The following is a 15,140-nucleotide window of genomic DNA, read 5'->3' on the forward strand; positions in this document are numbered from 1 at the left end:
GTGTACAACATGTAAGACCGTGGAGTATGACTTTTCACTGTGATCATCGCTGCAGGAGACTAAACTACAAAGAAACAGAGGGGGAAGGGGAACGGAGAGACTAGGAAAATGGGGAAATTGAAACGACAGAAATGTTAAGTATAGGAGCAGAGGCTGAGGGACAAAGAAGTGATGAGTGAAAGGGAAAAGGCAGAGCATAAGAGAAAAATATGTTATCTGATACTGAAGGTTTTGCCAGCGTGCTGAAACATTCAAGCCAGGTAATAATAATTATACTTTGCACTCATGCTGTAATGTATATTTTTCAGAGGACTTTACAAACATTAAATAAATTCTTTGGTGACCCTGAGAGATAGGTGGTTATTATGATGAAGAAGATAGTAATTGGTAAGGTTGGTGGTCTTATCATAGCAAAAAAAAAATTTTTCCAGGAAAAATATAAGAACAGTGATTTTTTTTAGTATAAAAAGAAGAAAAGTTCATGGTACACAATATTTTTCCCATGTAAAAGATATTAAATAACTGCCATTAATAGCTTCAAAGCATATAAAGACAACCCTAAATAGAAAATGGTGGTAGTCTAAATTTGATGAAATATTTATACATTTCTGAATGACATGACGTTATAGATCTCTTGACATATCTAAACATATCTTGATCCAAAGAAAAGGATTACCAGGAGTATGACTTTTTTAGTTTAAAAAAATGAAAATCATAGCCATACATATTGCCTTAGTAATCAAGCACCCACCTCGACCAACACGCTCATGCATATACCTACACATGATATGTAGTCCCTTTGAAGTCAGTATGTTTGAATGGGAAACAAGTAGAGCTGGTCAGGAATCTTTCCACAAAAATGCTGAATAGCCAAAACCAAAACTTTTTTGCAGAAACATATCAGTTTTGATGAACATTTCACCAGGGCTAGGATGGACCACCCCATAACAGCAAGACAGTTAGGATACTTAGCTGGGATGTGGGAGATACAGATTTAAGTCTCTGCTGTTATGCAGGCAGAACAGAGACTTGAACCTGAGTTTCCCATATCCCCCACAAATACCCTAACCCAGGGATCGGCAACCTTTGGCCAGGGAAATCCCTTGGCCCACGCCGCTTCCAGCAGCCCCCATTGGCCTGGAACAGCGAACCATTCCTCCTCCCTCCCCCCAGTTTTTGGTAAGGTCTATTTTTCCTTCCAATGCAGAATGAAAACAAATGTTGAAAACTCAGGGTGTTTTTTGTGAGACAGAAATCTTATTTTCTATCTAGTCCTAGTAGAAGCAACCATACACATGGGATCAAGTGTATCCAGGATCCGTGTTCTTAATTAGCTACTTGTTTTCGTATGCCAAATAGAAAAATGTGGTTCACCAGCTTTCATAAATGGATAGAAACTGGTGGGAGAAAAACTTTCATAGGTGATCTGCAAAAAGAAAAGGAGGACTTGTGGCACCTTAGAGACTAACCAATTTATCTGAGCATGAGCTTTCGTGAGCTACAGCTCACTTCATCGGATGCATACTGTGGAAATTGCAGAAGACATTATATACACACACATATATATATATATATATATATATATATATATATATATATATATGTCTTCTGCAATTTCCACAGTATGCATCCGATGAAGTGAACTGTAGCTCACGAAAGCTCATGCTCAGATAAATTGGTTAGTCTCTAAGGTGCCACAAGTCCTCCTTTTCTTTTTGCGAATACAGACTAACACGGCTGTTACTCTGAAATAGGTGATCTGCTAAACCTTAATGTCTGTGTGAATGGTTACAGGAAAGCAAACGTTTGAAGATTTATCACAGTAATTAAACCTGAACAAAGACAAATACATGTTTGGTGGAATTCTGTTCAGGCAGGTGAGCAATAGATACAGAACCCCCAGAGCAGAAAGGAAGCAATTTCATTTCTAGTTGATAAATAGACAATATCTGTTGGTTCTGTGTGGGTGCATCATGATGCAACAAATAAATTGCCTTCATTAAAGATTTGCATGGAGGATTAATGAGGATTGGTAATAAGCCATAGTAGCACAGAGAAATGCACCAAAAATTATTAATTGGATTCCTGTGGGAGGACAGGGGAAAAGCCCACTGTTATCATTCATCTTAGCTGATAGGAGTCCTTCCAGTCCATGGATGTGAAGTGTGCTCAATAGCTAAAGATTGTAGCTTATTGCATTCTTGGTCTGTGATTGGTGCATGGCATGGTTGAATAGAAAGTTTGATGCTAGAGTTTAAAACTAGGCTTTGGGTAAAATAAGGATTTGAACGCTTACTTGCTTTTATGCTTGTTTGTTTTGCTTAGATACTGTTCAATGTTGAATGTTAAGGGAGTGTTAACATCTGAAGTGCCTCATTACATTGTCTGTAGCTATAAATAGTAAAGGCCACTCTCCATGCAGAATGTCTAAAAACAAACAACTGCTGCAGAATTGGTAAAACTCCCAGATTGGCCATTATCAGGGGTCAGTTTGTTCATCAGTTTGAAATCTTGTGGAATTGTGGTAATCAGTGAAAATCCATATGTTCTGAAGAAGAAAAAGATATTCACTCATCTGGATGTTTGAGGAGTTATGTCCTCATATGCCAGTGCATCAAGATGTGATGACACAACTAAGAGGATATTGGATTTTTTTGTCATTGGTTATAAAAGCCCAATCACAGTAAAATAATAGTTCTAGGGGAAATATATTTAGGGTTACATGTGAATGTTTTACCTTTACAGAATGGAAAAGTGATCATTTAAACATCATATTTACTACATGCTAAGGATCCAGGTGCAAGTGACTTTCAGTAGTTATTACACATATATATGATATTTACCACATCATATGCCTGATGTAATTAAAGGATTAAAGCAAAGGATATCCCAAATTTGAATGATTTCTCTGGTAAAAAAGAATTTCCCATGAGAAAAGCCATCAGGCAAACCTGGGAATATTCAGGTGTTTCCAATCGTAGGAGTGGGTAGCTCAATTGATTTTATCTATTTCTGACCCACCTTGACAACATCATGTTTTTTACATTGTTACAGAATCAAAATTGCTTCCTCAGAAAGATGATACATCTAATCATGATGTTACAGCACCAAATATGCTGATTTGTTATGTCTCAGGCATTATCCATTATGGGAAAGATGTCAAGCAGGGTCAGGAATTACTGTTGTGAAGCAGAGAGAAAATGGATCTACTAAAATCATTTAAAGATATGATTGTAAACAAAATTTCACCTAATAAATTTCTTAGCAGAAGATAGATCTGCTCTTTTCACTACTTCATCACTAAGTGACCCAGATTTTCACTCACATGGTGCATTAAATAACGTGATAAAACATGGAAATAAATGGGGCATTTTGAAAGCTTTTCCAAATGACCTTCTGAAAACAGATACAGAGCTCCTGGGAGAGATTTCTGTAAACAAGGCTGGCCATTCATAAAAAGAAATGCCAGCTCTACTGTCACCATGGTGACTTAATCATATTAACACCAAAAACTTTGTAAATAACAGGGCTTCCTGGCAGACAACTGCTTCAGCCTTGTATCCTTGGAGAGGGGCAATTTAGAGCTGCCGTTATAATTCATAATTTTTCTGTCTTTTTTATTTTGTTTACTCCTGTGTGTGTGTTGATGAATTGTATCCACATAAATGTTTGTTTTGTGTTGGTTGTAGACTGTAATTTCAAGGCAGTGCTCTCTATCATCTTTGCATGTTTGACATAGGCGTCATATTAAAAATAAAATAGATGGCTATTAAAATAAAAAAAATAAGCTTAGTATATTTACACTCCTACATATTGCAACATTCAGAGCTTGCCTCTGTTTTCAACTAAACTTCTTGCTCTTCCCTTCTGAAACCATAAATAAAGTGAAGTATGTGAATACCATTTACCCAGTCTTAGTGTTGTGTTTGTAAAACAAATATGGCTTGAGATGCAGAAGTTGCATCCAGTCATGAAGTTAGGATGCTCCTGAATTTAGGGGATGGTGTATTTAGATGCAGAATTGTAGTTTGGCTTATTTCACTTTTAGCCAGCAGTGAGGTTTAGATTCTGAACCTATTCAAAGCTGGTAAATATTTTGATCCCAAGTTTGGGCACATGCACGTATGTGCTTGAAATTCAGTCTGATACTAAAAGATAAACAATAGAAAATGATGTTCTCATTGTTTTCTTCTTTTCTTTTCTTTTCTTTTCTTTTCTTTTCTTTTAATAGCAGACCACAAGCTTGTCCTAATTTAGAGACGGATTCACTGTAACAACTCTAGTGCTCAGATATATCATGAAAGTTAGAAATAAAAGCTGGTGCAAATTACTTTTGGTCTTTTTTATTGTAAGAAAATATAGACCTGGAATTTAAAGCCAACAAAAGTGAAAGCTGCAGAATAGGCAGGTTTCACGCATTTTTACCAGCATGTCATCTAACCCTGTTCTAATTTAGGTTAGACCTCATGTGTTAAAAATGCCTGAGGCTTGTTTACCTTACAGCTTTTGGTGTTGTTCCAACTAGTGGAGCTGCAGAGCAGTGTTGGCTGACAGGATATTTTTTAAATAAATAAATGAATAAATAAAGGCTGAGGTCATTTTGCCTACCCTACAGCTTTCACCATTGCTACCACGGGAGCAATCAGACTGGTGGTGAAGTACAGGTCCCAGTTTTCTTAATGCAGACACAGGCTTTGTGAGGAGCAGCATACAGTAGCTTAGAAGACCACCATGTTGCTGAGGTATGTCCTCATGTATTGTTCCCAGTGGCATACAAAAGATATTAACTGAGAGAGAGAGTGGCAGCTGGCAGTGTTAATAAAAAGTTAGGGCGAAAGGGATGCCATATGTCACACAGTCCAACCCCTCCATCTAAGGGGAGGCATTCAGGCCTATGGATCACCCAGTGGCTTAGGACTGAGTGTCTGTTCTTGGCTTTGACCTGCTGGTTATTACATGTTTCTATGCCTCAGTTTATCCATGTGTACAATGGGGATGTTACCTCCTTTATAAAGTACTTTGAGTTTTACTGACACAAAGAACTACATAATAGATAGGTAATATTATTAGCGTAGGTTATCCCCTATACTGTTCCACTGATTATGTTATCCATCTTTTCTTGACAATTTCCATTGGATGGTGTTTCAGTCTCTCTTGGCAAGCTGTTCCATTGCCAAATTGCTTATTAAGATATCTAATGTAAACATGCCCTTCCTTAGTGAAAGGTCATTATTACTTTATAATGTATTCTTGGTCAGGCTCAAAAAGGTCTTCCCAGTCCGTGTATTGTTCCCTCTCTGGTAATTTTATAGAGCTATTGGAATCCCTTTCTCTTCTCTCAAAATAGTGTAACTAAAGTTCCTTTAAACTTTTCTCGTACTTCCAAGCCTCCTATTATCTTAGCTGATTTTTGCATTCTTTCTTTCCTTGTTATAGTGGGATTCCCTATGTGAAAATATTCTGGGGAGGTATCCATACAGAAGAATTAGATCTAGGGATAAAGATTGTGGGACTGGGTAAAACATAAATCTTTTCCTGGTTATTATTTTAAGAGCATTTTAGTGGGCCTATGTTTTAAATAAAAAGTTGCACCTACAAAGTAACCTATAACTTTTTGTAAATGGGATGCGGTAGCTGCTGATTCTCTCCCACACTCTCTTAGTTGGCTACTGTCATCTTTTAACATTTCATTGAAATCACTGCAGTGGTAGGCTATACTAGTACCTTCAGGAAAACAGGTATATTCTACCTGGACTTACAAGAAACTTTCAGCAGTATCCACGAGGTTAAAGAAGAATCCTAAATTTTACTTTCTGTGGGCTTGCAAACTGGGATCAATCTAGGGCTCAGGATTTGAAGGCCATTGCTTTATCTTCCAGCCATCCTACCATGACTGCACAGTTAGAAATCGGAGAGATTTGTACAATGGATCAATGTCAAGGTATACCCCTTTCTCCATAATTGCAGTAATCCTCCTGAGAACTTTTTGTAAAATCATTTCTGCAAGACCATCTAGTTCTGTCAGCTTAAAACCGTTGGTTCGTGTGGCAGGACCCACCTGCTCTTGCTTCTGCTCAGGTCCACAGAGAGCTCAGAGACCCTTTTTTTGCTGGTAAAACACCAAGTGTAGTTTATTTACAGTGTTGGTTTCCACCACCCCTATACACTCTGTAGCTTCACCCCTACAGTTCTAGGGAGCACTCAGCTTCTGTCTTTCAACTTCCTCCATTTCCCATGTCCTTTCTGTGCTTTTTGTATCATCTGCCTAATGGCTTAATTATCCTCTTAGTTCTCCTCAGCCCATCAATTAGGTACAGTTCTTCTTAACTAGGTCTGTTCTAGAGTAATTAATTAGAGTTGGAGTGACTAGAGGACTTAGCTGCTGTTGCCCAGGACTCAGTCTCAGTTCCCCAGATCCTGAGTGTACTACAGAGTTTTCCTGCACAGAAGCACATATGTGTATGTTGAGTGTTTTGCCAAAGCCTACTGTGGAAATTCAGTTTTCCAGAGTTTAGTCCATTTCATCTAATGTCATTAAGTTGTATGTACCAAACCATCAGAACATTTGAAACTATACTAAGAAGTTGTTTGCCTCATTTACCAGCCATAATAAAGCAGGGGAGCTTCATAGAGTGCACAAAGATACAGTGGGAAATGTATCCATGACAGCTTAAAAATTTAACTCAATTTGGATAAGCACCTGAAAGTTCAAATGCTTCTATAAACCTTAGCCAAACACCTTGAGTATTTGAAATGGTGGTACCAGAGTTTCCCTTACATTGGTGTAAATCAGGAGTAACTACACTGAGGTTAGTGGGAATACACCTGTGTGAGAAGGAAACATGCAAACATAACACTGTCTAGGTTGGTGCTTCTGTTTCCTAGCTGGAATGCAGAAGTGTCAGAAGTGCTCTAGCCTAACTGGTTTCAGATTTAGATGAAGGTTCAAAGGAAATTATTTCATTCTTTTCTCTTATCAGCTTACGCATCACTCATTTTTTTTTTTTGCTAACGAACATAATTTTACAAGTAACATACTCAAAAAGTCCTTACAGACAGAATGCCAGGCATGTCCAGTAAGTCTAAACATTCCATTTGCTTAGAGTCACTGAAATGGATTGTCTTGCATCTGTTCCCTGGCAAGCACTCTAATTAATAAATTAATAATTAAGTGGGTGTGCTGTCAGGGTGCTGATTAAGTAGATTCTGTTCTATGTGGGTAGACAGTGAGCCATAGTGATGGCTCCTTTACAGTTGGTATGAATTGCCTTTAACCCATAACAGTTAACTGAGACTGATTTGCTTTCCATTTGAACTGGTAACAGGTGTTTTCAATTAAAACCTGTGCATTTTCCTTAAAATTGAATGTTTCATCATACAGTTTATGGCTTTTTATGTTGCCATGAATCACTGGAATCAGAAAAAGGCGTCATAGTAACATGTGGCAATGAAATTTTCAGAGAGAAATATTTTGCGTTTATTAGTATTTTCCCTGAGACATATTGCAAGAGGCAGGAATTTTTGAACATTCTGACAGCTCTCTCTGAATCCAGGGTACCTCAGAGTCCTATATAGCCCCTTAGAACTACAGTTAGAGATGAATAAGGGTTTTAAGTGAAAAACCAATGTGTTCAGCCCATTTTCCCCCTCTGGATAACAGTTGGCTCTTGCTGTTATCTTATATGTTTAGTCTTGCATTTCAAGTGGTGGAATTCTGGGCTGGAGTATTAAAGGCTCAGGATCCGCACCCCACTGATGATTCACGATGGTGGGCTTGTTACAACTGCATGCAACAAAATCTGTTTTTACTTTTCCTTTTAAAAAAATCTAGGAAATTATATCCAAAAAACCAAGGATAAAGGAGTGTTATAGTTGCAAAGTCAAACAATCAAAAGTTAGGAAATCCAGAGCTATGGCTACCTGTGCAAATTTAATTTGGATCCCCTGGTGCATATGTATGCTGATACCATATTTAATTACATGATCACTTGTTATTTTTCTCCTCTGTCTTATTAGTGCACGTTAGACATACAAGGAGACAAAATTAAGATTATACAGGCAGCACTCTGGTCACTGCAACTCTAATTATCCAGAGCAGACCCCATTAAGAAGAACTATGCCTAATTGATGGGTTGAGGAGCACTAAGAGACTAATTAGGCCATTAGGCCGATGATACTGTGATGCACTGTTTCCCTCTTGGGAGAGGTCGTCTGTCCAGGGATCCCAACCTTTCATGTGCATGACTTTGACTTTGCAACCTAAATTACTTTAACATTTTTAATGCACTATGTATATATCAAGAAAATAAAGTATAGCACTTTTGGCATACGCTGGTTGCATTTCATATCCTGTTGGTATCATAAGTTTCGGTATATTGTCAAATGTTTGACATCATAGGCATAGCCAGCCATGGACAAGTGGAGTTTTTTTTTAAAAAAAGGATCTGCAATGTGTGCCTCCAGGTCGAGGTTTGCAAGGTAATACTATCCACACTCGTCCCCTCCCAGTCCTTTGTCTGTTAAGTGATGAGAGGCTCCAACAATTCACATTTTGTCCTTCACCTCAATATCAAAATTTCCATCTTACTCTATGGCTGCATTCCCCTTCTTCAAGTTCTATTCCAAAATGGCCTACATGTATTTGGTTGATTGACTGGCCATCCTGCTTTCCATTTCCAGGGAGACCATGACTCCCTTTCCTCCAGGGTAGGGATCCATCCTACCTAATAACTGGGATTTCTCCACATAGCTGAATTCAGTCGTGCATACCTGGCAATGGTATAAATTTAGCTGATACAGTAATACATCTCACACTTCTGGCACAGCAGAACAGTGTATGGGATTCATAGCTATACTACGTTATCACTTATCTTTAGAAGGAAAGGCTCAAGGAAAATGTAGACCTTTTGAAAATTTAGGGTGGTTCTTCTAAAGCTTTTGACCCACCTATTCTCCAACCTCCTCCTTAATACATTCATGGGCAATGAGACATTTTTAGCACAGTGGAAAAGACCTATGATAGGACTAGCTTGATACATGTTGATTACTGACTTCATACTTCTGCTATGTCTGAAAACTGTAGCTCAGGCAATTTGTGGCTGAAAGCCTGAAACTCGCTGTACAGTGAAGCAGTTTATATCTTGGAGCAGAGGCAGTGACTTTATATTACTGAGATAGCCTTGACATTTCTGTATTTAGAGTCAATCCTGACAAGACTGTCATGAGGAAGACAGCAGCAAGAAAATGCCCTAGAAGTGATATTGGTGTGTCAAGTTCAGCAGGGAAGAATAATCAAAGAAGCGGGACGAGAGGATGATATAATGGAAGAGAGGAAAGAAATATCATGGATAAAAATAGAGAAGAATTTATGTCTTCTAAGTCAGAACTGGCAGAATCCAAAAGCAAATGTGGAGGAGACTTAATGAGTGAGAATCCCATCGACTTCAGTGAGAGTTTTACTTATGCAGGACGCCTTTTGTGTGTGTGTGTGTGTGTGTGAGACGGCTCTGTAAAAGCTCCCCCAGGTGGACACTCACCTGGCTACTGTGTTTTGGCCTCACGCACTGAGCCTGTGTGATTTTAAACTTCCCTTGGTCTGAGTAGGCTGCAGCACTAACTCTTTCCTTGGCCTGCCTAGCATGCTTCGTAGCACAGGCTCTCTGTCTGTTACTTCTTTGCATAAATGGGACCTTGCATCCCAACTCCCATAAACCTCTGGACCAGTGCTGAGCTGCAGACTCTCTTGTAATTTAACCCTCTCCCAGAGCTCCAACCTTGTGAGTGCTCTGGATTTACAGTTCCCCTCTTCAGGGACAGGTGATAGTTGAAGCTAATATACAAGGAGCTTCTCTCTCTCTCTCTCTCTCTCTCTCTCTCCCCCCTCTACAGGGAGGCTGGTCCTGCTGTTAAAAAGGACCCCTTTGCTACCATAGCATGTCCTTCTGTTCCTCTCTCCTGCCCAAGCCTCCTTTGTGAGTCCCACTGAGTTCCCCCTTGTCATGTGATTCCCTGATAAAATGATCAGATTGCCCCAACCAATGATGGCCTGTTGCTTCTCCCCCACCCCCACCCCCTGGAGTTCAGATTTGGAAAACAGGTTTGCCCAGCACAGCAGATATCTCTTTGTCCACGTGTGCTATGTTTAAATGGATGATCATCAAAGTTTAATTGTACTCTTTTGTTAGCACAGTTAGCACTTTGCTAGCACTGAGTTTTAGCTCAATATGGTGGCAAAAGACAAGAACACAAACAGGCTTTACATTTTAAAAGTTTGCAGTCTGGCACAAATACATATAAAAAGTCCCCAGTATCCACCAGAATTTGTAAATTGTACATAGACAGATTCCCTGAATCACCACAATATATATCTATAAACATTCTAGGGCTGCCAATTTTTTGGTTAGATGTATTCCTGGAGATTTCATCATGATATAATCTTCAATTAAAGATTAATCTTTGATTCCTGGAGACTCCAGGACAATCCTGGATGGGTGGCATCCTTAAAAAATTCTCTCTGTAACACTTGATGTATTTTTCCCCTACAATTGATTGTTTGGTGTCTAAAGAGACAATCACACATTTTCTTGGGATGAATAAGAAGATAAGATTAAGAAGCCCACCCTTAAAATTTGATTAACACTTTTTCTTTATCATTTTGATGGACCTCTGAGCTGCCAGGTTTGCCAGGCACCAAATTATATAGGGACAGATTAAGGCAGGATTCTTGTCCCCTTGGGATTTGAGCCTCATGGTTGGAAGGGTTCCCAGATTCCTCAGTAAAACAGGGGCAGGAGACCAAGTGGAAGTGCAGGTCACATCTGAGGGCAGCTGGGGTGGTCTGGACCTACTTTTGGATACTAATCTTGCAAGATAGTGGTGTACCATAATGTACATTAGGACTCAAGGGTTCATGACATTGGGGTCTTGAGAACATTCATAGAATCATAGAATATCAGGAAGGGACCTCAGGAGGTCATCTAGTCCAGCCCCCTGCTCAAAGCAGGACCAATCCCCAACTAAATCATCCCAGCCAGGGCTTTGTCAATCCTGACCTTAAAAATATCTAAGGAAGGAGATTCCACCACCTCCCTAGATAACGCATTTCAGTGTTTCACCACCCTCCTAGTGAAATGTTTTTTCCTAATATCCAACCTAAACCTCCCCCACTGCAACTTGAGACCATTACTCCTTGTTCTGTCATCAGCTACCACTGAGAACAGTCTAGATCCATCCTCTTTGGAACCCCCTTTCAGGTAGTTGATAGCAGCTATCAAATCCCCCCTCATTCTTCTCTTCCGCAGGCTAAACAATCCCAGTTCCTTCAGCCTCTCCTCATAAGTCATGTGTTCCAGTCCCCTAATCATTTTTGTTGCCCTCCGCTGGACTTTTTCCAATTTTTCCACATCCTTCTTATAGTGTGGGGTCCAAAACTGGACACAGTACTCCAGATGAGGCCTCACCAATGTCAAATAGAGAGGAACGATCACGTCCCTCGATCTGCTGGCAATGCCCCTACCTATACATCCCAAAATGCCATTGGCCTTCTTGGCAACAAGGGCACACTGCTGACTCATAACCAGCTTCTCATCCACTGTAACCCCTAGGTCCTTTTCTGCAGAACTGCTGCCGAGCCATTCGGTCCCTAGTCTGTAGCGGTGCATGGGATTCTTCCGTCCTAAGTGCAGGACTCTGCACTTGTCCTTGTTGAACATTACTCAGGTGTGGGAGAAATGGAAAGGTCAATCTAGAGAGAGGAGAAAAGAAATGTGAGAAAGGTTTTAGGGGAAGGGGAAGTCTCTCCAGAGGTAGCCTGAAGTTTTAGAGGATTTGATCCCCATTTCACGATACATTCACCCCTTACAATAGTAAGTACAGTGCAGAGAGACTATTTGTATTATTATGCTTATCTATTAATGTATTTTTTTATAATATGGGCCAGGCTTCTAGAGAATTTGATGTAGAGCTGGTTGGAAAATGGGTACAGAAAATGTTGTTTTTTCTATGAAAATTAAAACAAGAACAAAAATTACCAAAGAAGCATTTTGATTTGGAAATGCTGCTGCAATGCCTCATAGGTGTATAGTTTGTGTTCCTCATGTTCCCATTCTCTATAGGCTGGGGTCCGTGGACAGACTACCTCTCCCAAGATGCACAATGGTCACTTCTCTTGGAGAAGGGGAGCAGTGCATCACAGGGAGTCCCTGGCCATAGTGTACCATGGGAGATGTGCTCCAGTCAGTGAGCCCAAACTACGGAGGAGAATAGGAGAATGGGGTGACCCAATTACATCTCCCAGGAGGCACTGCAGCACCATATACAAACTGAAATATTTTGGTTTTCAGTCAAAATATTTCCAATTTTGTTTGCTTTTTTAAATTCAAAATTAATTAGTTTAGTCAATGAACAGTTTCCATGGGAAAATTTCAGCCAGCCCTGTGAGCTCTTTTGCTGTAGTTTACTACAAATTTGAAAGAATGAACGAATGAATGAATGAATATTCTTGTATTAGTTCTAGCTTGACTGATAGGGTGCAGACTGGGACCAATGTGATATTTTTTTCTGAATTTTTGTGGATTCTGTTGAGGAATTTAATGATTTTTCTCTCTGTGAACTGAAGACATCTCATGGGGGAGTCCAGTCAAACTCTTCGCCATCTTTGATGTAACTTCCTAAACTAGAATTCAGCAAAAATCTTAGCAAAAAAGGTCTTAAGAGTTTCAGATTTGAGGTTTGAAAAAGCTTCAGTTCCAGACTTTGTGGAATTATTCAAAACAAACATTCTGAGTTTGTTCATTCCTAACACTCACTATATTTTTCCATAAACAATGCTTTATTTTTGTGTTTTTTTCAGAGATTATCTACAGTTGGGTATTTAACGAATTCCCATCTTTCGTGGCAGAAGATAGCCGACGCTTCATCTCCCAGGAGACCGGAAATCTCTACATTTCCAAGGTGCAAACATCTGATGTTGGCAGCTATATCTGCCTAGTAAAAAACACAGTGACAAATGCCAGAGTTCTGAGTCCTCCAACACCACTTACCCTGCGGAATGATGGTAAGTAAGACATTCCCACTCCATCGCAGCAAAAAATGTGAAAACGAAAATATCCTGGGCTATACAGAATCACAGAATAAAACACAGATGATTTGTGTTCAATACATAAGCATGCATTTACTTCAGTAAACAAAAAATGTGGTGGCCCTTATATTCAAGCCTGGGTGCCTAAATTTGGGCACCATTATCCGTATTTAGGCAGCTAAGTAAGTACCTAATTTTCAGGAGTGCTTAGCATCCATCATCTCCCAATGGGGTCACTTATTTAGGTGTGTTTCTTGAAAATAATTGTCTATCAGTAAAAATTTAAAAAGTAGTTAAATGACTTAGGAGTCTAAGTCTCATTGAAAGTCAGTAGGACTTAGGATATTTAAGGACCAGTTTTTAAACGGTATTTAGGCACTTAAAGATTAAGACAAGTGCTTTGCGGGATTTTCAAAAGCACCTAGTCATCTAACTTCCATTTATTTTAATGGGAGTTAGACACATAGGCTATGTCTACACTATAAACCTTACAGCGGCACAGCTGCATAGCTGCAGCTGTGTCACTGTAAAGTCTCCTGTGTAGCCACTCTGTGCTGGTGGGAGAGAGCTCTTCCACTGGAATTATTAAACCACCCACAATGAGTGGTGGTAGCTATGTCAGCAGGAGAGTGTCTCCTGCCAACATAGTGCTGTCCACACCAGCATTTTTGGCTGTGAAACTTGTTGTCTGGTGTGTGTTTTTTTTCACACCCCAACCGACAAAAGTTTTGCCGACAAAAGTGCTAGTGTAGACAAAGCCTTCGTCACTTTTGAAATTCCCAGAAGTTGCCTATCTGCATCGTTGGGCATCATTCTGGTCCTAAATGCCTAAGTCATTTTAGAAAATGGGACTTGATTTCTGAAGTCACTTAGGCACTTCTGAAATTTTTACCCATATATCTGTAAATTTGGAGAAGTCAGGTTTCAGTATTATGCCTTGTATGGCAATATCACTCTAAATAAAATAGAAGATAAAGAAACTGTGAAAGTAAGTCACATTCTTATGTAAATGATGGCTCTTTTGTATTCTTGAAAGAGTTGTATATATTTTAGAGGTTGACCTAAAATCTATAATATGTTTTTAACTGTTTTGGAGTTAAATATTCAACATTTATTATATTATGTTTTTATTTTATTATTTTAAAATAGTCAAAATGCAATTTTACCTAGTGTTTTTTTATTTTAAATGAAGCAGAAATAACATATCTTTAATTGTCAGTATTGTCTTCCTTCTAAAGTATCCTACATTTCAGTCTGCTTTCTAATTCTTCAGGAATACATTTGAGCAGCTAACCACACTTTGATTCATCCCTACATGTACAACCACAAATAAGCATTTTGAAGCAAGTCATTAAATACTATGCATAGTGGGGGCTCACTATGTCTTACACTAAAAACATCTCTGCACTGTAAGACCATTACAAAGAATGAGCTTTCAGAAAGATGACTTGATTTAATATAGTAACTAACAAAAAATAAAATTTAGAATGGAATAAAGTTGATCTTCTCATTATAACTCAGTTGAAACTTTTCATGGTTACACAGCAAATATCATACATAACAAAAAGTTACATACTTTGTTGCATGGCCTGTTACCAATACTTGTTTAGGTGAACTTCAAATCGTTAAGGTCTGATCTTTTAAGTATTAAACCTTTGTAAATGAAAAAAAAAAGCTAAATTTCAATAGATTAAAAAGGAAGCACTTGTCATGAAAACAGGATTTTATTGCACCATTTTTTAAAAAAATTCACAATGGAATTTCTCTCTCTCTCACTCATTCACTCACACACACCTCTACCCCTGCCTATCTGTGTTTCATTTGTATGCAAGATATACCAAAATTAAACATGTGAATCATCAGCAGTGTTACAGTATTGGGTGCACGGTTAGGGGATATATAGTACAACCTAAAAAGTGGAGTAGGGAAACCAGGATAAAGGGAATAATCAAGCAAAAACCCAAAATTCATGAAGGAAAAATGCATGAATTTTCTTAAATGTTAAGTATGTAATATATACGAGCCTCAAGCAACTTTGAATTTCATGGCTGGCTGTCACAAA

General features: G+C 38.8%; 1 protein-coding gene across 2 annotated transcripts in view; it reads left to right on the plus strand.

Moving 5' to 3' along the window:
* The window catches only part of CNTN5 (contactin 5), a 970,129-nt gene that overhangs the window by 707,042 nt on the left and 247,947 nt on the right, over positions 1-15,140 (plus strand). For both annotated transcript variants that reach the window (XM_043529333.1, XM_037889811.2), the window contains one exon: positions 12,851-13,054. In XM_043529333.1, the coding sequence (XP_043385268.1) occupies positions 12,851-13,054 (204 nt within the window). The remainder of the gene's footprint in view (positions 1-12,850; positions 13,055-15,140) is intronic.

Source organism: Chelonia mydas, chromosome 1, assembly GCF_015237465.2.
Source record: "Chelonia mydas isolate rCheMyd1 chromosome 1, rCheMyd1.pri.v2, whole genome shotgun sequence".
NCBI classification, from domain to species: domain Eukaryota; kingdom Metazoa; phylum Chordata; order Testudines; family Cheloniidae; genus Chelonia; species Chelonia mydas.